Source organism: Glycine max, chromosome 6, assembly GCF_000004515.6.
Source record: "Glycine max cultivar Williams 82 chromosome 6, Glycine_max_v4.0, whole genome shotgun sequence".
In the NCBI taxonomy this organism is placed as follows: domain Eukaryota; kingdom Viridiplantae; phylum Streptophyta; class Magnoliopsida; order Fabales; family Fabaceae; genus Glycine; species Glycine max.
The window spans coordinates 49,653,927-49,677,977 of NC_038242.2; the positions used below are offsets into that span (position 1 = coordinate 49,653,927).

The 24,051-nt window shown below is 30.8% G+C and overlaps 3 protein-coding genes across 4 annotated transcripts; all 3 read left to right on the forward strand.

Moving 5' to 3' along the window:
- The first annotated feature begins 1,367 nt into the window (after positions 1–1,367).
- Positions 1,368–5,679, forward strand: LOC100805266 (probable serine/threonine-protein kinase PBL5). The gene is made up of 6 exons (XM_014776845.3): positions 1,368–1,537; positions 2,352–2,972; positions 3,066–3,214; positions 3,543–3,758; positions 4,277–4,426; positions 5,224–5,679. Exons 1-6 carry the CDS (start codon positions 1,369–1,371, stop codon positions 5,590–5,592), a joined length of 1,674 nt encoding a protein of 557 aa, XP_014632331.2. The 5' UTR covers position 1,368; the 3' UTR covers positions 5,593–5,679.
- Positions 5,680–9,194: 3,515 nt separating this feature from the next.
- Positions 9,195–13,072, forward strand: LOC102663919 (putative serine/threonine-protein kinase). 2 transcript variants are annotated; one of them, XM_041016763.1, is made up of 6 exons: positions 9,195–9,646; positions 9,764–9,912; positions 10,263–10,478; positions 11,369–11,518; positions 11,983–12,106; positions 12,381–13,072. In XM_041016763.1, the coding sequence occupies exons 1-5, from the start codon at positions 9,208–9,210 to the stop codon at positions 12,094–12,096; spliced, it is 1,068 nt and encodes a 355-aa protein (XP_040872697.1). In that variant the 5' UTR covers positions 9,195–9,207; the 3' UTR covers positions 12,097–12,106; positions 12,381–13,072. The 2 variants fall into 2 exon arrangements, with proteins under 2 accessions (XP_040872697.1, XP_006582804.2); XM_006582741.2 differs by having other exon boundaries at positions 11,983–13,072.
- A 3,071-nt stretch (positions 13,073–16,143) lies between these two features.
- LOC100813307 (vacuolar protein sorting-associated protein 26A) lies at positions 16,144–22,318 on the forward strand. Its single transcript, XM_003527482.5, has 12 exons — positions 16,144–16,408; positions 16,640–16,693; positions 16,846–16,920; positions 17,159–17,233; positions 17,364–17,436; positions 18,464–18,508; positions 18,655–18,766; positions 18,912–18,978; positions 19,231–19,275; positions 19,584–19,639; positions 20,162–20,337; positions 21,737–22,318. Exons 2-12 carry the CDS (start codon positions 16,691–16,693, stop codon positions 21,916–21,918), a joined length of 909 nt encoding a protein of 302 aa, XP_003527530.1. The 5' UTR covers positions 16,144–16,408; positions 16,640–16,690; the 3' UTR covers positions 21,919–22,318.
- Positions 22,319–24,051: the final 1,733 nt, after the last annotated feature.

Genomic DNA, 24,051 nt, shown 5'->3' on the forward strand with positions numbered 1-24,051 from the left:
TTTTCTCTCTCCAAGAATATTATTTTACAAATCCCAATAGGGAAAGTGTGCGGAATTGAATCTTGAACCACATATCAAAATTTCAAGACAATCCAACGGTTAACGAGTTCGAGATCGTAGTTTTACTGAGACAGTTTTGGATTTTTGCGAGAAAAGAAAAAGTTGCGATAAAAAAGATTTTCTATCAGCTCCGATATCCTTTTATAATTCCCAACGGTGGAAATGTTTGGAAATGAGTTCTGACCATGGTGCTCCAATTTCACGACGATCCAACGGTCAATAAGTCTGAGATCATCATTTTCCTAAGATAAGTTTGGTGGTATGCGGGAAAAAGAGAGGGTTTTGGGAGGAGGAGATGGAAAAACGAAATTGAGAGAAAAAGGAGACATCGTTAGTGTGAGAAACTGACCTAACACGTCTCTATTTATAGTTAGGATACTTAATAAAAACAAAATCTATTTTATTCCTTATCAAATAAATAAATAAAATACTATTTTTATTTTCTCTCAAACTATTATTTTAATTAATAAAGTTATTTCTCCTTATTTATTATTTGATTATAAAAAAACTTATCATTTTTCTAAAACTCTGTTTATTTACAAATAAGAATCCTTTTTAAATTAGTTTACGAAAAAAATGGGATGGAGGGAGACCAGTTAGGGTCATGTTGTTTTACAAGAATACTCCAAGATCGGCACATGCTTAAAGGAGTACTCAAAATCAGGTGTATTTACTTCCAAGACCTAGACTCCGAAGAGTTCGTTAGGGCCTCTCCCTCTTAATTCAAGTCTAACCTAGAAAACATTTTAACACACAAACTCTATCAATGAACTATACAAAACATGCGACTTCTCATTTTCACACACTTTCATTAAATAAATAACTCATTAAAACATCTCTTTATTTTCTAAAACATCATTTTACTCCACTTATTTTCTAATACTATTAAACCCTTATTTTAATTAACAATTTTTTTTCTCTTATTTATTTAATTTCTAAAAACTCTATTAATTTTTAAATAATTTTTTTTTTATTTTATGAAAAATTAATGGACTGTTACAAGAATTATGTGTGGCAATAAATCTCATGCATAGCATCGTTCTTGATATGCAAGACTCTATGATCAGTACTGTTTTTATCATTGTTCCATGCAATATATTATAAGGGGAAATCAAACTTAAGCATTCGCAGCTGCTCATTTAAGGTCACTGTCAAGGAGAATAAGCTTGTCCACCAAAAAATAGAAACTAGCTTATGATATCATATTATCCATGGACTACTTATGCAAGGTTATTTTGATACGCTATGCTAAAGCTATAGCCTTTTTGCCTTGGATGCAGACAAATTCACAAAGATATGAAGCATTTCATGCGCAACCTCCCTTGTGGTATGTATAGGATAACAAGTGACAATTCAATTGAGAGGTTGAAAGATCCAAAATCAGCAGTCAGTACCAAAACATTTGCCGACAAGCAAGAAAATGTAAGCTATAAAGAAATGTTTCCAGGAAGTGAAGAGGAGGAACGTTCTCTTCTCAGTAAGTACTTTTATGCCATAGCAATATTGTCTAAATACAATATATATATATATATATATATATATATATATATATATATATATATATATATATATATATATATATATAAATTAATATTTCTATTGTGCCATAGACAGGTTATATGTTCTCTCATTCATTGCCTCTCGTACTATCAACAAATCAGAGAATAAAAAACCTCTTATAGAAATATGCAATACCCACCTATAATGTCAAATTTTTATTTAGATAAACTTCTGTAATAATGGATTTCCATTTTGGTGTTAACTGAACAATTGACATCAGTACTCAAACCTTTGGACAAGTCATGAAGATTCAAGTCAGATTACGAAAATCCATGCCATGAACAAAAGAAATCCCGGTGTTCTATCATATCCTATCTGTCAATCAGACTGCAAATATATCTAGGAATAGTTAGCAATTTAGGATGATTAAACAAATGATTAGTAATCAACACTCAAAGATGGTTCAATATATGTTAACTCTGAATAGCTAGTCTTTTTGGTCAATTAATCCTATCGACTTCCAATGCACAAACTGCAGATTCACAATTTTTACACAAGAATCTTGTAAACAAAAACCATGGTGAAAGTTTATCAATGTTGAGTTACAATACATGTTGAGGTAATAATAACATGAAAAATCTTTGGCAACATTCACTGCTAAACGAAACAGCTAAAGAACCTCACTGAAATCTCCATTAATTTAATGATATCTGTTGCTATTTAAATACCTATATATATTCCTTTTGATGATTAAGCAGTACAACTGAGATGATCAATGATACATCACGCAGTGTCTAGGTCTTCATCAAGTGATCTGTTGACACCAACTGTAGTTTCAAGTCAGTGGAGTACAGAAGTCTCCACTTCTAGTTTTGGAAGCTTGCGGCATGGCTGTCAATACCAAGAGGGAAAGTTTTATTCAAATATAGAACAAGAAACAACATGGAACCGATCACTATTTCACATTTCGGAGAATGAAGAAACAAGTCAAATAGAAGTAAATCAAAAGGAGCAGAACAGCAGAAATAACGAAGCATCTCATATGGAGGAAGAATTCACAAATCCATTTTGTTCCGTGTGCAATAATAGACGGCCAAAAATTGGATTGAAGAGAGATTTCAGTTATGCGGAGCTTCATACTGCGACACAAGGATTTTCTCCTAAGAACTTTCTGTCAGAAGGTGGATTTGGATCTGTCTACAAAGGGCTGCTGAATGGAATGAAGATTGCTGTTAAGCAACATAAATATGCAAGCTTCCAAGGAGAGAAGGAATTTAAGTCTGAAGTGAATGTGCTTAGCAAAGCAAGACATGAGAATGTGGTTGTGCTGCTAGGTTCATGCTCAGAAAAAAACGATAGGCTTCTTGTGTATGAATATGTCTGCAATGGCTCTCTTGACCAACATATATCAGGTAAGCAAACAGGCTTTAATTTAGTATTTGATTTCTATTTATGTTTTTCTTAATACAGCTTATAAGAGACTAACTTTTGTTAAATTGATGCAGAACACTCTCGATCACCTCTTAGTTGGGAAGATAGGATCAACGTAGCTATTGGAGCTGCCAAAGGCTTACTATACTTGCACAAGAACAACATAATACACAGAGATGTGAGACCAAACAATATCCTTATTACACACGATTATCAACCATTGGTAATACATCAAGTCTTGAATCTACATATATTTGCATGCATATGATGCTAATTAAAACATGGCACACAGCTTCAAATTTGCAAATTTCAATGATGCATCCAGGACTGCTTTGTAAGATATTAGTCCAGGATATTAATTATGTTCATTTGTTGAATAATGATGGAACATTTAATAATTAATACATTATTAGCATTACTGTGTGTACTTGTGCAAATAAGATATAGCAAAATCACATATTAGTCTGGGAGTACTCTATAAACTCACTGTTAATTTCATAAAAAAGCTGAACTTCATTGAGAACATTTTTCTTTCCTTGTGAATTTATTAGCTGGGAGACTTTGGATTAGCAAGAAATCAAAATCAAGACTCGATACACTCAACGGAAGTTGTTGGAACTTTGGGGTACTTGGCACCCGAATATGCAGAACTTGGCAAAGTGTCTGCCAAAACAGATGTATATTCTTTTGGGGTGGTTCTACTGCAACTAATAACAGGAATGAGAACTACAGATAAAAGACTCGGAGGAAGAAGTCTTGTGGGATGGGTAACAATCTAAATACCATAAAATTTCAATTATCTTAATGCTTTAGTATAACCTCAGCTCATCAAGGCATCAATACGATTCAAATCAATTTCATACCTTAGTTTTTAATGTTAGTGTCAAGTCAAGGACCAGTGTTAGTGTGTTACCAATATTATACTTTTTGAGTCACTTTTGGAATTTCTTTTAATCTTCAAAGACTTATAGGAAGAATTGATAGTTCATTTATGATAATTTAGATGTTTCTTTCAGTTGATCTTTAAGTACATGAATAGCATCAATTACAATTATGTTCTTTTTCTTTTGACTTTATAGAAATAATAGTTATGCTTTACTTTTTATTTTGGTTTTGGAAGAACTATGATTCATTTTGATACAAAGAAAGTTGTTGACAAATTGAAGGTTTGGGGGGAGGGGGCTGTGGGGCTACATTACCGGATAATATAAGCTTTAACTTCAACATTCTGATAAATAACATAATTAAATATCTTTATTCGTTTGTCTATTAAAATTTCTTGCAGGCAAGGCCACTTTTAAGAGAAAGGAACTATCCAGATTTAATTGATGAAAGGATCATCAACTCTTATGATGTCCATCAACTATTTTGGATGGTTCGAATAGCAGAAAAATGTCTAAGCAGGGAGCCTCAAAGGAGACTAAATATGGTGAAGGTAGGCTACATATTTGGATCATTTGTTTTGGAGTATAGTTCACTGTATTTTAAAGGAGAAGGATTTAAAATAATGGAGAGCAGTTGATAATAAGTAACGTATTTATATTAGCAAACCAACAAAGTTCTTATTAGTTTCATAACTGTGTTACTAACATTTCTCAATTGAGAACCTTCCAGCAAACATTCTCATTAGGAAACATGCTATGAACAATTTTTTTTGAATGTTATTCAGCTGCAACATCCACGTACTTCCGGAATTGTCTTTTTATTTTCTTTTTTTATATAAGCTTTGAAAAAGTGTTGGACAATATGAAATGCCAACATCTCTCTTGTTCGAAGTGTCGCCATGTTGGACACGTTTTCAATATTTCTTATTAGGTGTTTGATTTAAAAATGATATTTTGTTGGCTTGAACACTTTAGTCATCACCTTTACACTGCTAATACACTTAAAAAAACATAGAAGGTTAGTTTAAAAAATAAATATACTATCATTTTAGATATTTTATTATATGTTACTCATATTTCATTTCAGTAGAATTTTTATATTTGTGTTTGTATGTGGTGTCACCGTGTCCTATATTTTTTATATTAGTCATGTCGAAGTGTCCATGTCCGTGTCAGAGTCCGTGTTTCATATGTCTATAAAAAAGAGTGTTAGAGAAAGTACTAGATTATATGAAAAACAGGCATGCATAGTTTTTCATACATTCAAGGTCAGGTTAATAAAATGTATGACCAGATTCTAAGGTGATACGTTTTATTTTATTTTACTTCATCTTTTATGTCACTACAGGTTGTTGATGCTCTAACTGACATAGTGGAAGGCAGAACATGTGACATCAGATTAAGGGATTACTCCCCTGCAAGGTCAGATTCAACCAATGGTGTATCAGACTCTGATGAATCTAAAGATGAAATGCAGGAACCCTTCAGGTTTGAAGAGGAGTTACTAAGTCACAGTTCAGAATCCATAGAAAATAACAACATAAGTCAGATGATGCAGATGATTGTAAGACAGCCACCATCCCCTCCAATTCAGAGCATCTTTTCATGTATCTCAAGCTCATATAAGTTTCATTATGAGTCAACTAGTGATGGTGAAGCACAGAATGAAGGGGAAATAGAAATATCAAATTCGAATGGAGGGTTACTATATTCTTAGATGCTAGACTTAGTATATAGCTGAAATAAGGGAGAATATTTCAGTTTAGTTCCTTTAAATGAATAAAGTTTCCACTTGTTAAAATGGTTATTTTGTGACAGAATATGGTTACTCAGTTGAGATGAGTTTTATCTTATGGGATGAAATTTAGTTATGAATGGATTTGGTTTCATCCTCTTGCAGCACAAAATGTTTTATCCTATCAATAAACTCTATGGTGTCAAATGTTAAGGGGCTTTTTTCACAAGAACAATTATCAGGTTCTCAACATATTTAAAAAGAGGAATGATTGTAACACCCAATTTTTTTAAAAATGAATTAAAAAGAATTTTAATTAAAAATAAATAGAATTTTAGAAAAATAATGAGATTTTTGTAATTAAATAAATAAGAAAAAATAATTTTATTAATTAAAATAATGATTTTAAGGTAAATAAAATAAATATGTTTTTAAAAAATAAAAAGGATGTTTTATTTATTCATTTGATAGGAAGTAAAATAGAGTTCATTTTTATAAGATAATAAAATAAAGAAAAATAGAGTAAATAATAGACTTAAAGTAGCTATAAATAGAGACATATTAGGTCAATTTTTACATTTAAGATATGTTTGTTCGCTCTCTCTTCCTCCCAAATTCGTTTTCTCTTTTTTTTTCCTCTTAAAACCCTCTCTTTTTCCCACATACACTCAAACATGTCCCAATAAAACTACGATCTCGAACTCATTAACTATCGAATCATCCTGAAATTTGGATACCAAGTTTGAAACTCATTTTCACACATTCCCACATTGGGATTTGTGAAATAATGTTTGTAAAGAGAAACGATCCTTGCACGAAGACAATGAAATTGAGACTCCAATATCTTCTCCTTCTCTCGAATGCTTGAAAACCTTAGCAGAACAACCAGATGAAAAGCTTGAAGAATCTTAGGGAACTACTAGAGACATTGCTATCACTATCAAACTACGCACGGACGCTCGCTTAGAGGTAAGAGATGAGTTTATCACAATTAAGTTAGAATGAATAGGTGTAGGGATCCTTAGAGGATCAAATTGGGGTTTATTTTTAGATGTTTACTGTATTGTAATTCTTCCTTTACAATTATAATTATGAGATTGTTGTGTTTGACGGGTCAATTGATGTCCTGATGTGAATTGGTTGATCAAATTGAGTGTTCTTAGTGTTTTCATGTCTTTGACCTATGATTTTGATTCCTTTGAGTTTGATATGAGTATGTGAAATTGTTTAAGGGATTTAATCATATGAACATAACATATTAATATTATTATTGTGTGACATGTATATGATGCATGAGGCGTGATAACGTGTTGTCTTGGGATTATGGAAGTGTGATGAACTATATGTAAGTGATAAGTTAAATATTTGTTAAATTGTGAGATCACACATGTATTGAGATGTGTGCATTGAGTTGTGAGCTACTATAAATTGTATAATCACACAATTATAAAATCCTTTAAGGGTGACAAGTTTTTGTGCGACGAGTATTGTGATTGGATCCACTGTGGAAACCCGACAAATTGAATCATTTTGAGGCGCGACAAATTAAAATGATTTTGAAAACAATTGAGTAGTTGTGTGTATTGCATAATTTCATAGGTAAAGTCTATGCTTGTGCCATATATATATTAATACCGTGTGATGTGTATATGATTCATAAGGTATGATAACATATTGCTTTGGAATTATAACAGATTGTATTTATGTAATAAGTTAAATATCTATTAAATTGTGAGATCCCACATTACTAGGTGTCTATATATACATAACCTACTAAGATGAGTATAAGAGTGAAAATTTTGTATAATTTACGGGAGTCTTAGTTTAAACTTCAGTGTCAACACTTGAAAAAACTATACAAACGTTACTAGACTTTTACATTTACAAATTTTACACAACTAATCTCTGTAAGCTCTTAATTAACTTTTAATTTTTACCAATTTTTTCATTTAATTAATTATAAAATGGGAACTATTTTGGTAAAAACAAAAAAGAAGAGAAGTGGAACATTTCAACATGAGAATATAGAGAGATTACAATGATATTTTCATATGACTTACTTAAAAGTGAAAAATCAACAATGGAAATTGATCTTGTAACATAATTCGAGTAAACGCCGTTATATTATCTGTTGAACCAAGCTAATTAGCAAAATAATACTAACTTTAAACATTATGCCATTGTGTAAACTGAAAACAGAACCCAAGGGATCACAGCATCGTAATATGTGAAAGAGTTATCTTAACCAAAGTTACATCATCAGCATGGTAAGTTGGTAATTAATCACCAATTTGAATAACATTATTCTCATCTTACATGTGATGTTTCTTAACCAGAGTAATATACAGGATAGCTAGATTACTTTGGAAAATTTTAACCTCAAATTTATCGACATTTTCTATGTACAATTTCTAAACATTGGCAAGTTGCTCTCCCTCTAAAATTCATATTTGGACAGATACGGGGAAGGTAATTAAAATGGGTATAGTTGCTCAGAAAGTGGAAGTGAGTTTATAATATTAAATAGGATTTTTACATTTTTCAATAAAAAATTTCCATTTGTAAAATTTTTACTATTGCCCTTGAGGGAATGGTTTTGCAAAACTGATACTTAAATATGACCAAATTGCTTCGGCATTGTTGCATGTTATTAAAATATATGAAAAACTTGCAAGTTGTGATTTGGAAACTACAATTATTCCTCCTTTCTGTAAACGTGTTAATCTCTTTTACATTGTTTTTCTAATCGTTTCCAAAACTTATCTTGAATTCTCAATCAATTGTTCAACATTGTTGACTCTTTTAGTCCTTTACGATTGACAAACATTTCAATCCAAAACATCACCTAGATAACACTCCTCTTACTTTGGAGTTGTCTAGATCTGTCTTCAACTTTGTTGTTTTTAGAATCTTTACCCCTTAAGAGATTTTTTTTTAATTAAAAAAAACTTCAAATTTAAACAGATTTTGTTTCCTTTTTTAGGACTATATAGCCCTCTTGAATATTCTTTACCATAAGTGCAACCAATAACTGTCAAAACAATGAGAACATCCAAAGAATTCAGGTATATTCATAATTGGGTGGAAAAGAATCTAGATCGAAATTCAATTCCTAACAGCTAAGTCATATGGTAAACATAGTTTGAAAGTCCTAGAATTAAGCTCCTCAGTTGCTATCAATTTCAAAGTCCTAGGATTAAGATCCTCAGCTACAAGTGGCGATGAGCTCGTGTCCCTTAGACCCTTAAACAAGTAATCAAAAGTTCGAATCCTAACTCTTGTGTACAGAGAAAACCTAGTTTAGAGGGGACAATTCACTTATGAATGCTTTCAGATCCCCAAAAGATTTTAGTCTTGACTAAAAATACTCTTTGCAATCATATGTGTATAAAAAAATAAAAAATAAACATCAATTGCTCATCTACTAAGTAACCCTTAGAAAAGTCAATGCCCCAACATACATATAATCGTACAAAAGCCAAATTTTTTGGCTCTAATATCAAGGCTAAAGGAACCATTCAAATAGAGAGCATTACATGGCACTAGTGCATTGTGCATTCTCTTTCGCTGTGCTCAGGGGGCAGGTTAAACAAAAAAATGTCTCATCTACGCACACAAGTTAAACAAGAAAAACAACTCATGAACATCCAGGAAGCACATGAAACGATTGCACAACCTGTGTGCTCTGTGTGCAACAACACAAGACCAAAATTTGAATGCAACAAAAAGAGAGACTTCACCTATGCTGAGCTGTATGCATCCACACAAGGCTTTTCCCCAAAGAATTTTCTGTCTGAAGGGGGGTTTGGTTCTGTCTACAAAGGGACGTTGTATGGACAGAAGGTTGCTGTTAAGCTACTTAAACTTATGTGTGCAAACCACAAAGGAGAGAAGGAATTCAAGTCTGAAGTTGATGCACTCAGCAAAGCAAGGCATGAGAATGTGGTCAAACTGTTAGGATCATGCACCGAAGGGAATCATAGACTTCTTGTCTATGAATATGTCTGCAATGGTTCATTGGACCAACACTTATCACGTATGATGACAAAATTAAAACCAAACTTAGATATATCAAATAATACTAAGAATAGTAATGTGAGCATCTCTTGATAATACATTATTGAGGTACTAAATTTTGGCTTCTTCTATGCAGAACATTCTCGTAAACCTCTTAGCTGGAAGGACAGGGTGAAAGTAGCTATTGGAGCCGCCGAAGGATTGCTATACCTGCATGAGAACAACATCATACATAGAGACATGACACCAAACAACATTCTTCTTACACATGATTATGATGTATTGGTAATAATATGCACAATCAATACTTTAGGATATATGTTATTGATATAAACAAAATACATATACATATTACCTGGTCATTGAAAAAATGGAGAACTAATTTATTTTATTAGCAATGCTTCTGCTGCCTTTGTAGAACTGCAGTATCTACTCTCTACCATGCAGGCTTTCATTTATCATGGATTATAAGAAACACTAGTCTTCTATACATACACATTTAATTGCTACATGTTAATGATGGATGATCATTTAACAAGATCTTATAGTTCATTGTAATTTGATTCCACAGCCACTAGATTCTTTACCTCATGAACATGAAGTTTGAATGACAAGTTATTTTTATGTTTTATCAGCTAGGGGATTTTGGTTTGGCTAGAACCGTACTCGAAGATTCCTCATACTCCACTGACTGTGTTGGGAATCTGACTTATATGGCACCAGAATATGCAGAATTTGGTAAAGTGTCAACTAAGACAGATGTGTATTCCTTTGGGGTGGTTCTGCTACAGCTAATAACTGGAATGAGGACCACAGACAAACGAGTTGGAGATAAAGGTCTAGTGGGATGGGTAAGAATCCGAGTAGTGAATAGAGTAAGCTTGATTCATATAACTGAGTGTCATTTCTTCTTTCTTTTTGACATTACATGTTGTTCCGATCCGCTTAAGTCTCCTATGTACATTGCATGCTTGCATTAGTTATTATCAGAAAATCTCCCACTTGATGAGGCCTAACATCATGGAGTTCAAAGTAGATAAGAGGAGTACCATAGAAGATACTCATTGTATTGATTAAAATTGATTAAAGATACATTGACAGTAGGTAAGGGTTTATATATAGAGAGAGAGAGCTTATTTCTTTAATACCTCTCTAATTAACTCTATATATAGAGCTCGTACTCGACTCTCATTTGTATTTAATTAGTTGTTTTAGTTAGTTGAAATTTGTTAGGAATGTGTGTAGTCGTTAATTACCTCTCTAATAAGATCTATAAATAGAGCTTCTTATACTCACTCTTATTTGTATCTCTTATAATATCAATCAATTCAATGAGATATTATCCTCAGAATTCTGACATGCATCACTAGGCTCACTGTACCCGATGTATTATTGGCTATGCCTCTTGTGGGTCTTCATGATTTTGTCCTTAAAAAGATGCCTCAAGAGTTATGGGAGGAGGGTGTTTATGAATTGCCTTTGGTCTCAATTCCTAAGGAGTATGAGAGACTTTTCAATGTGATGGAACACATGTAATGCTTGTGATTGTATTTATCTTAATTATTCTTCTGTTCACTTTAACTGGTTTTTTCCATTCACCATGTACTTTGAAGGAAAGTTGCATGTAATGACTATCAGAAGATGTAGTATTACAAATTCTTATAAAAACATAACAATGCAAATTCCAAGGATTTATTTTAGTTGGTCTTTTTTTCTTTTCTTTTTTTTTTTTTTTTTGCAGGCTAGACCACTACTAAAAGACTGGAAATGCCAATCACTTATTGATGGAAGGATGATAAACTCTCATGACTGCCATCAACTCTATTGGATGAGCCGTCTTGTTGGAAATTGTCTCCAGAGAGATCCTCAAAAGAGATTGAATATGAATACAGTAAGTCTACACTAGCTACAGTAGCTAGTTCTTTAACATTGGCATCAAAAGTTGTCATATTCTGCTGTTTTAGATTAGAAACATGATTCACGCCTCATGTCATCTTTTTATCTTCAATAGGATAAAAACTGCAGACTCATACTCGGGTTAGTGTTAGAAGTTCTTATGACAATCAGGCGTATATAGTAGAAATTAAAAGAGTCATATATAATAATAATCTATAATTTGAAAAATCATGTTAGTTAAAAATAATTTGAAAACCAATTCAACTGCAATGGTCTAGTTTGAATCTGAAGTAACATGAACCAATTAATAAAATCAGTTCTATTAGATTTAGTTTAGATTATTGCTTTCATTGAATCAGTCTATTCCAATAAAAATCCTATATTTACTCACATGCATATTTTGTATATAGTGAAGACTAAACATCTTATGTGATAATTTGATTTTGTATATTATCATAGGTGGTCAGAGCTTTAAATCAGATAGGCCAAGGTTGTAGCTGCATTGTGCGGATAGACCATACGCTTGCCGAGTCAAGCCATTCTATTCCAAAAGATGATATACGGAGCTCTTAAGAATCAGAAGGTGGAAGTGAAACTACTTTGAATAAACTTCTTCATAAACACTTCTAGCAAAAGAAAATAAGAAGAAAATATAAAACAAACTTTTCTATAAACTAAAATTAACTTACACATAAATTAAAAATCATGTTTTAGAAAAGTTAATACGAGAGAATTTTTATAAATTAACTTATGGGCATAAGCTAATTTTAGATTATGAAAAAAGTCATTTAATTTTTTCTTCTTATTATTTTCTCTTAGAAATACTTAAGAAAATTTTTACCTGAACATGTCCATAGGAATTGTGGATCGCATAGGTAACACAAGAAAGCAAAAGAAAATAGATTGTGGATCGCATAGCTTAATGCTGGCTTCAAAGCCTTCAACCCCCTATCCCCAAAACACAATGCCTTAAGAAGAGTTTAATTATGTCCTATAGTTTCTCATTGCCAACATCATTATTCAATGTTATTAGTTCGTATTAAGCTGCTAGCTAGAAAAGTTTGAATTGATTCTCAATATCATTCCTCCATGTATGATGTAACAATTCCTTACGCAAATTCCACTATAATGTTAACGTTAACATATCATATTCATAACATGACTTTGAAAGGTTGTGGCTGCTATATCTTTCTATCTGCGATAACAAAGATAACCACATGGCAAACTACTGTTGAAACTTAAAACTTTTGTTTCTTCTGTTGAAACATGAAAAGCTTAACACGTATGTCTGAAAAACATTAAATAGAGTCAGAATACTACTTCCAATAATTAAAACCTTTGATTTTCTTCCAAAATCCTAAAAAGCTCATGGCTTTTAATCTCTCAAATAACTTTCTTCGGTCCCATATTTATTCTTTTATGCTCTATCCGGTCCCCGAATTTATTTCATATCTTTTGAAATGCTATATTGGCACTTGTTTGATTAAATAATGTGTTTTTTTTATCATAATATTGATATAAAGTAGTCTTCATAAAAAATGATGACTAATCTTTATCGGAAATCATCAACGCACACAAAATAGATTTATTTTTTTTAATATAATTTATTTTATATTCAAAGATAATTCGAATCACTTGGTTAAGGGACTAAGCTATTAGCACTTGTGTTAAAATTGTTGGTTGATCAAATGTGTTATAACACCACTATGTTCGTTTGTGTCAGTTAATTGGTTAAGTCAACAAGTTTTATTTTTAACCTCTTTCTAAGCTAACCGTTATTTTCTGTTACCTTAGTTGATATTTCTTTTAACAGTTTTTCAGTTATAATTGGCTAGCAGTTAGTTTGTTGGTTGTAGAGGCTATAAGTAGCTTAATCTGTATAGCTTCCTCGATCAGTGATTCAAGAAATCCATTGTATTCTCTTTCTTTCTCTCTTATCACTGAGAAAATCTGTAACTAAGTTGAGAGAGATTGTTATCACACAAGAGAAGTTGAGATCAATAATGGTGGCTGTTTTTAAATCCATTGTGTTTGTTATTATTAATTCTTGAAGATTAAAGTTGTAGTGAATTCTCTATTCTTGACAGTTTCGAGTGACACTACGATGGACAATGAGAGACAAGAAAACTATATAAGTTAGTAGTATATTAATTGCTCGATAAACTATATAAAAAGTTTACTATGAAAGTTTATAAACCAACAAAATAAAGATTAAATTCCTAAAACCAAATACACTCTAAATGTAAGAAATTATCACAAATTAAATATATTAAAATAAAATCTATAAATATGAAATCAAAATTAATTAGATTATCTTATCTATCTATACTACAAGGCAATCCCTAAAAGAAAATTCATTCAACACGTATCAATCATTCAAGCACAATCTGCCACATGTCAGCTTATTAAGCATCATTTGCTACATGTTAGTGTATTATTATCTATATCTATACTTTTCAAATAGACAATTAATAATTTTAAGTTTCAAATTCTTATTCTTATAAGTATTAGATAATTATCTGTAGTAAATAATCTGTATTTTAGAAAATTCTTAATTATTATGAATTATACCAAAACATTAAAAAAATAACACACTATCATGGTCTTATACTAAATTATCAGTTAATGTACTTCAATTACTAAGTTATAATAATAATCAATAGCTTGGTATGATGGTCTGTCGTCAAATACTAATTTATTTTAAATTATTATAAGTATAATGACAAGCATTGAAAAAGTTAAATAATATTAAAAATATTTATTGACAAAAAATATTTTAAAATAGTTCTTGATAGAAATATTTACTTCTAATATATGAAAAATAAAATGGATACATATTTAATCATTATTTTCGATGATCGGGTTTTAGGCAGCTATTTAAATTAAAATGATCAGCCTTTAAATATTTATTTTAGAAGCTAATACAAATTAAAACAAAATTTCAATGATCATCTTATATTCATGACTATTGTTACCAAAAAAAAATCAATTGTGGCTAGAACGCATGTATACATTTCAGGAAACAGTTCAAGTTAAAATGGAAATAAATAAAATTAAATTAAATACAAAATCAAATACATAATCTTCATTTAATTATAGAAATAATTTAAATCAATCCTTGATATGGCAATTATATGTTCTTCAACAATTAAATAGAAAATTAGGAACATATTTTTGGACATATTTTAAATTTAAATAAGATAATTAGTGCAAAATTATTACAGATTTTTTTCAAGAATATACTTTAAAATATTTTTCTTCAATTTCTCTCTCAAAAAATCTATTTTGTTTCCAAAATAGAAATATAAATGAAATCAAATATAAATTTTTTCATTTAATTATAAAAATAATTTAAATCAAACTTTGATATGACAATTATGTTCGTCAACAATTAAATAGAAAATTAGGAAAAAAATTTGGGCATATTTTAAATTTATATAAGGGAATTGATTTAGAAATAACTTAATCAGTGAATAAATAACAAGTCTCAATCTTAATTTGAGTCCTATGAATAAGAATGCAGAAGGTTATAAAATATTTAAAATAACTCAATATCTTCCATAAAATGATTAACTTAACAAATAAGATAACTTATTTCTTTTAGTAATATTTTTTTAGATTTATAATTTATATTTTTGTTAATAACACATCATATTTAGTTAACTTATTTAAACATTTATGACATGTAATTCATTTAACTAAATATTTTTTAAGAAATTTTTATTGTGACTCAAGTAGCTATTTTAAATAATATGCTTTGATTATGATAAAAAAAATTCACATAACATAAATGAACTTTTTATCTGCTTTCTTTTTCTTTTGCTACTAATTCTTGGATGCTTATATGTTGATTGTAATTGTCGATTAGTATCTCTCTTATGTTCAAGATAATTATATTTTTTTCTCATAAAATATTATTTATATATTAATGTTTTTAATAAATGTCATGTAAAATTTTAAATATTTTTTTCTAAGTGGTGATTTTTTTATAATAGTACCCTTATATAAAAATCGTGGCTCCCCACGAGTCTGAATCCAATGCCATTACTAAGGATTGATGTAAAATTTTCCAATTCTATTAGGGGTCATTTAGCAATTTATTGGGACCGTGTTGTAATTTTTCCGTGACAACTAATGAATGTTTAGTTGCAAATTTTATAAATTTTATAGACTTATTTTAGAAATTTCTCAAAATTCATAATTTACATATTTAGGCTTAAATTGAGTATTTTTTTTTTTGGTCAATTTTATGATTGATTAAGGTCGATTCAATTTTTATACTCATTTTCCTCTATAAAATTGATATAAAAAAAGACAATAGTAAAATAAAAATATTTTTTTACATGAAAAAAATTTATATATTTTATTCCATTCATCTAGAGGTATCCAAATTTTGATATATTTTGGCAAGGAAATTTTATTTTTTTAATTATTAATTTATAAATCTCTCTTATTTTCTTAATCATAGTTATGTAAATTTTTCATTTAAGTGATCAAAATCACTAATTAAATTTAATTAAAATCCAAAATATTAATACTTCAAATAAATTATATTTTCTTATTTAAATCAGTTAATATTTCTTAATAATATTATTATTTCCCTCCTTGTCCACATGGGACAGAGCTGGATGGGGAAAGAAAACAGAAAACTAAGCACACCCCACGTCAGTGAAACGACAATGCGTTTAAGCTTTGGAAATGCAGAAGAAATAAGAAGTTTCTCTGCTATTTCTTCTACCTATACCGTGTTACTGTTAGTTAAGGCTTACTGAGTTGCAAGATTCACTTCAAATTATGCGTTTCGCTGATCGGCTTCTCATCAAATCAAACGACGTCGCAGTTCCTTGATTATTTCCTTTTGTTGATCCGTGGAATCGCGCACACGGTACCTCTTGAATTTCGTTTGGTTTCGGTGTTTAGGGTTTGGGAGGGGGATAACTATAGGATTGGATAATTTAGGAAAAAATGGGGTTTTGAGTGTGATCTTGGATACCCAATTGGTCGTTTAATCATTTTGATTTGTTTTCTAGGGTGAAGATCTGTGAAATCAGGAATGCTGTTTTTTGTGTGAATGCTGCTAATTTAGTGATTGTAATGGTGGATTTGTGTTTCACAGGTGTTGGTGTGTGCTGTGAGGTAGAAAGAAGAATCCTAAATTGTGAGCAGCATGGTGAGTGTTGTTTTGTTGTGTGTTCATGTTTTGGTTCTGATCTTGTTGTTTATTGTTCTAACCTTGATTCGCTTGATTTGGTGTTGGTTGTGACCCTCTCTATTCTTATTTTCCTTTATGGGGGAACTAAAACATGAAAACAAAACAAACAGAATTACCTTCTTGGAGCTTTCAAGCCTGCATGTAATGTCGTGATCACGTTTAACGACGGGAAGAACCGAAAGCAGGTAAGCAACCACTTTTATTTTTTGTTTTTATAATTTCTATTATGGGAAGTAGTTGTATGTTCACATTGTGGCAATTGTATTTTGTAATAATGTTGCAAAAGGCAGAGGTTGATTCTAGTGAAAGTTCAGGGTGGTGGGAGGAGAATTGTGGTCTTTCTGTGGCTCGGCTTTTTGTCGCGTCATTGTAGTGTAAGATATATGTTCGCTTTGGTTGATATCCTTTCTTGTGGGTGTATAGGTCCCTTTTAAAAAAGAAAATGGTCAAATGGTTACAGTCCCACTTTTCCAAAGTCAAGAAAACATTGCTGGGAAGGTATTTTATTTTGTTAATGTTCATAATTTTGTACAGTTGAGTTGAAGTTAAACAGATGATGTTTTCAAATAACTTGATATATTGTCAACCTTACTGTATTGATTTTTTATATATCTGCTGCCACGTTTAGATTACAATAGAACCAATGCAAGGGAAGAAGATTGATCACAATGGTGTAAAAGTTGAGCTCCTTGGACAGATAGGTTTGTACTTGACTAATCTTTTTAACTCTTATGTGTCTCGAAAGTCTCAATGGAGGAAAACAAAAGGAAGAAGTAGAATGAGTTGTAGTTTAAATTCCTTTTTGTCAGTATTATGAAACTGATTATGATAGCAAAATTATATTGTACTTTGTAGCATTTTGGTGCACTTGCTTAAAGGAATTTACCTTGTCAATTATCATTCAAAATATATGATCCTCCATTTCCCCTGAAAGGAATTTTTCCATTATCTATTATTTTGTCTATTTGTATTGTATCACATGTATTAATTTTGTTCAATTACGATTGGAACTCTTAGGCATGTCACATTGTTATATTTGGATTGCATGTAAGATAGATGCATGATTTTCTGCATCTAATTGACCTTCATACCTTTAATAAGTCTGAAATCATTTAAAAATTCAGTCCAGCATTGAGGATGTATGCTACTCTGAAATTTATATTCATTATTTTGTTTTGAATTGTTATTGAGGCTAAATATTCCAACTTGATAATACACAATCGACAGCTAGATTGTTGCTTTTCTGCTTAATCCCTTTGACTTTAGGATAAAGCATAAAAGGATATACATCTTAGGGAATATGATTGATTTATTATACTAAAGACTTTCAGTCCTATAGGCTATAGCTGTACGGAAAAAAAAGATGGACTGTCCTTATTTAAGCTTTCCATTTCAGTTTTGTCAAAATAATTTATAGACAATGTTTTCTTTGGATTTGTACCCACCCTTTTTTCTCTTGAGCATCTACAACTGAAACTGATATGATCTTCCTGACATTGATGATCTTATTTCAAATTTGAGCACTTAAATATTAATTTTACAATGTAACTGTTAAATTTTTCTTGGGTAATGACCACCAGAGAGAAATTTTCCATTCATCACTTGCTGTAAACATACACCGTTGTTGCTTCATTATTGCTTTGGTACTAATTTTTTGTTGTGACTGTTATCTTTTTTTTTTACTTTATTACTGACTAAGTTCACTTTGGATTTTGTTTCACTGTGCAGAGATGTATTTTGACAGAGGAAATTTTTATGACTTTACTTCCCTTGGTAATTGAATGTTCCGCCGCTTCCATTCCTGAATAAAAATATTCTACCTGGTTGTAGTTAGCCTTTCATTTAATACAACTAATCCCATGAAATGCTTACTTATGCTGTTATGTAGTAATATATTTTCATTTTATTGTCTTTTGCAGTACGAGAACTAGATGTTCCTGGAGAAATCTATGAGAGGAAAACATATGCATTTGAATTTTCTACTGTTGAAATGCCATATGAAACATATAATGGGGTGAATGTAAGGCTTAGGTAAAATATCTTGAAGATCCATGGACTTGTCTGTTGTTATTTCTATGCATATGCTTTTTGTTTATTGTCTTTCTGGAATATTTGCTTTGCTAATAAGAGGATGGAGAGCTTGAATATGATATTATTGTGCATTTGCAATTTCCAGATATGTGTTGAAAGTGACCATTAATCGTGGCTATGCTGGAAGCGTAGTAGAATACCAGGATTTTGTGGTAAGTTCTCTATCAGTAAATAGAATTTGTGATTTCTAGTATGAGATATCAAATTTAATGTTATTTTATCAAATCTCTGCATTTCATGGATAATATTGTGTTGGATGTAGTTGTAAAGTATATAATTTACACATGTACACTATTCCCCCCACCTCAAAAAAATAAGTTTGTACTGTTTACATTTGGTGAAATCTGTTGAAGCTTTTAGATTCTTTTACATTAACTTTTTATTCTTTTATCTTCATCCATCAGGTTCGCAACTATTCTCCACCTCCACAAATTAACAATAGCATCAAGGTGAGCACAATGACATGGAAATCAACTTTTAATGCTCTCTACCCCATAATATATTCATTTTCAGTGTAAAAACTGTAATAGTAATTCATTTTCAAAATTTTCTATCAATTAAAAACAATAATGACTTGGGAGCAATGATAATTTTCCATCAATGTCATCGACCTTACCCATTTCCTTTCAATGACCATTGTTAAAAGTATCTGCAGGCACATGTAGTTATTACTTTGCACTTCACCTTGCAACTTTGTTATTGGCTACTTTTATTTCTTAATTATATTGCATAATATTATACATTATACCTTGCACAGATGGAAGTTGGAATTGAAGATTGTCTGCACATCGAATTTGAATACAACAAAAGCAAGTAAGCTGAATATTTTGATCGGGAGTGCTACCAACATAATCTCTGACAGATCCTTCTACATAAGCTAAATTTTATTGGAAACTACAAAATCATGATTAGGGACCATTAAATAAGAAATGAGATCCACAAAATTGTGCTTTTCAATAAATTTTAGCCAATAATAATATTCAAAAGTGTGTGTTGGAGAATGTGTTGCTAGCATTTCAATACTTTTGATTGGCCATTTAACTGGAATAGTGTCTACTTTTTATGTCGCCTTTATCAGGTTGTTTATCATTATCATTTAGTTACCTGTCTCCTATGGAGTTTCTGTTTATAGCTTGGAGTGTGAAATATATTTATTGCTTTATGTTGTTTAATTTATTGGCCTATGAATTTGTTTATCCTCTTGCATACCGCATATCTTGTTTAGACGTACTGTGCTTTTTGTGCATTTGGTTGAAGAGAATATTTTTCTCTACAATTTATATTTTATTAGGGCAATAGAGTTGTAAATACTTATTAGGATTTACAACTTTTCAGGTATCATCTGAAAGATGTCATCATTGGCAAGATATACTTCTTACTTGTCAGAATCAAGATAAAAAACATGGATCTTGAGATTAGGCGTCGAGAATCCACAGGATCAGGGACCAACACCCATGTTGAGACAGAAACATTGGCTAAATTTGAGTTGATGGATGGTGCTCCTGTTAGAGGTAGGTTAACTTTGTAATTGGATGATACTTTTTGTAGTTTCTATTTACCATAAAAATAGTTTAGATCTATTTATCATATATGTTTTGATATCCTTTCGAGGGGAACCCTCCCTTTTGTATTTACTGACTTTTAAAATAATATTTGTTTGTAAGCAGTAATATCTCGTGTTTATACACCTTCATAAATCTTTTTGTATCCACTCTTCTACCAAACAGGTGAAAATGTATTTTAATGGTTTTGTATTCCTAACATCTCATGCTTGCTATTAGCAAAACAAATTAGTTAAGACAAAAATCTCCAGCCATAGATGTCGATTTTAGTTACATAAAAATGTTTGCATTTTTTAAAGTAAATATAACGATAAATTACACTTGATAGATTAGTAAACTACACTGCATTCCGCTTTATTTTAAAAATGATTAATTGTGAACTTTTGAAGAATCAATGAATATCATAGGTGAATTTTCAAAAAGCAATGGTAGGGTTGTTTAGAACTTCATTTCATATTGTGAACTTCTGAAATTAGTATTGAAGCTTCTAAAATTAGATTCTAGTGACTATGAAAGTTGCAGAGAGGATATGTCTTTAGGAGGCTTGATCATGGCTGTCATCACTGTTAAGAGGTTTTTTTATGTTATTATGGGCTAAAATTTAAGCATCTCTTAAGGGAAGACAGTGTATCAAAATACAGAAAATTGTCAAACTTTACATAGTGGGGTCTCAACCCTAGATAAAAGATGGTTGTCTTAAGTAATTGATAGACAACTACAATTATCAAACTATGTCAAATAGCATTACTCTAAATCCCTAAAATAATATATTTGTAAAATGTGTTATTGTTTTTGTAGTATAGGCTATGATTGAAGACTTTCAAATAATTATGGAAAACAGAAAAGCAATGAGAAAAAAAAAATGTATAGTATGTTTTGGTTACAGTCTACGCAAAAGCTTCTGCAACAGATGTTGATTTCACCTATGTGAAATGCATTTTACCTTTAAATTAATGAGTTAATTTCAAAATAGTAACACAAAACTGATCAGCAGTATAAAGTAGTGTTAACACTAAAGGCGTTTTTCAATAAATTTCTCTGTAAGTACTTCTTGAAGAAGAAAATGAGAAGGTAAAATGAATTGAACTTCTCTCATAAGTTAAAATTAACTTGTGCACTTTAACTTTTATAAAAACTCTTCCGACTAACTTCTCCATAGCTTGAAGTGACAAGTTGATTTTAACTTATAAGAGAAATTAAAATCATTTTACCTTATTTTCTTCCCTTTCAAGTTCTTATGGAGAAGTTTATTCAAACTCAGGCCAAAACATGTCTACATCTGATGTAAAAACTATTTTTTCATATATGCCAATAAATACATTGACTGGTGTGTAATATGATTTTACAGGTGAATCAATTCCAATCAGATTGTTCCTCAGTCCCTATGAGCTGACCCCAACACATCGTAACATTAATAACAAATTCAGTGTGAAGTACTTTTTAAATCTTGTGTTGGTTGATGAAGAGGACAGGCGATATTTCAAGCAGCAGGAAATCACAATGTATAGGCTGCAGGAAGAAACTTCATGATTACTTATCATTCGGGGAGTGAGTATTATTAGGTTTGGTAACAAATAAAAAAAAGATTGTGATGGACATTGAAGACCTCTTAAATCAGGGAATAGTCTCGTGAATCATGTTCTCTAAGGTGTAAAATGGCTTGGTATAGCATGCTTTGAAATTCATCACTTTCGGTCATGTATATCGACAGATCTCTCATTCATGTCTTGACATAGTTCTGTAATTTTTACTCCATTGAGGGAAGCATCTTAAGAAATGTGTTGGATCGTTGATACCCATGAGAAAGTGGGTGACTGAATGTATACTTGAGTGTGATATCTGTAGTACTTTGGTTTTTGTTATCAACTTTTGCTTGGTTTACCTGATGAACATAATGATATCCTTTTTCAATTCTTTTGAACAGACAAAATCTGGTGCAGGACTCTAATTTGTTTGTTTGCATATTTTATTTTGAGTTACATTCATATTAGTAATCATAGCATTGCATTGTTGCTAAATGTTATAATCTAAGTTGCGTTTTTGGTGATTATCGATTTGCATTTTCAGAAATTCTTTTTTAATTTTCTCTGATTTAGGGACTAACGTGACTGTATTTTCTACTTTCACATACTAAAAACTGTATACTCTAGAATGTATGCAATGTTGTAGAAACCATTGAGAAATGCAATCACTGTACATTGGACATTGAAAATTTAAAATATACTAATTAGAATGCCATCATTCAGTTTGGACCTATCTATGATTTATTTGATCAACAAAAAATATTTTACCAAAAGTCGGATGCTAGTAGATTTTATGTTCAAAACAAATTGACTGTGTCAAGAGTCTATTTTTGTTTATTCACTGTGATCATTGGTCAGGATAAGAGGTAGAGGCTAATATTTTCTTTTATTCTTAATTAACGAACTGCAAGAGTTGAACATGCAAAACTGTAATAAATTCGGGTACACCAGACAGAAATTGAAAAATACCACAGCTTATGAGAATAGTAATTTTTAGCACAAGGTACTGCCTAGCTAGGGGACCGAGTTCAGTTGTCAATCATAGTGACCAACTCAATTGATGTTTTTTAGGGTCTATTTGGTAAGGTGGAAAGTAAACAAGAAAAGAGAAGTTTGAAATTTAAATAGAAGGTAGAAGGAAGGAAACAATTAAATTTTTTATTTATAGAAGTCAACTTTTTCCCTTTTCTTTTACTTTCTCTCCAATCAAACTGAAAAAAAAATATCATTATCTGAGTTTTATTTTCCCTCTATTTTCTTCTCTCAATGAAACATATGATCCCTTTTCAAGCTAATTCTGTAGCCAAACACTCCTTTAGTTCATTCCTATTTCAACAACTCTAAACTAGTGACAAAATATTCTGATAATCTTTAGTCAACAATATTTTTTTTATATTCCCATAAGAAAGCATGGAAATAACCCACTGACAAGTCAGCCTTATCATGAGGTTGTGCAATTGCTGGCTGAACTGTGATTCTCTAAAAGAACAAACTCCAAAGTTGCAAACATCACTTTTTCTCTGTCAAACTGTTTGATTTGTTATACCTGCAAGGTACATCATGCAGTTTAGTCTATTTCTCATAAAAGAAAATCGAATTGGGAAATGATTTTTGTCTCAGTACCTGTAAAATGATTTTCCAACAAAAATGATGCATAACCATGTATCATTATTGTATCAAGGTTTAAATTGTAGACCTCATCGCATGTTGCAGCCGCAGTATTGTGGTTGCAGGTTGATGACTGATTTCTAATTTCTATTAACAATTTTACATGTGGCAGCCGAAAAAAAAAAACCGTCAGACCACAATTGAGTGATTTGTTATGGAGTTTGTATCTTTTATTGAATGTTGTGTTATTTATCATCATTTTCATATAATTTCTTTTATATTTTTGCATCTATCTATATTTATCAAGATATTTCTGAAAAGTAGTTTTAATTCACCTCCTTTAAAGCCATAATAAATAATAAATCAAAAAATAAAATTATTTCTCAATTACATGACAGAAACAAATTTCCGGTGTGTATGTCCATCATATACACAACCAAAACTATGAACAAATTTTTCATTTAGTAGTGGATGTCAAAAAATATTACAAAATAAAATGTTGTTTTCGTTATGTATAAACACAATTACACAA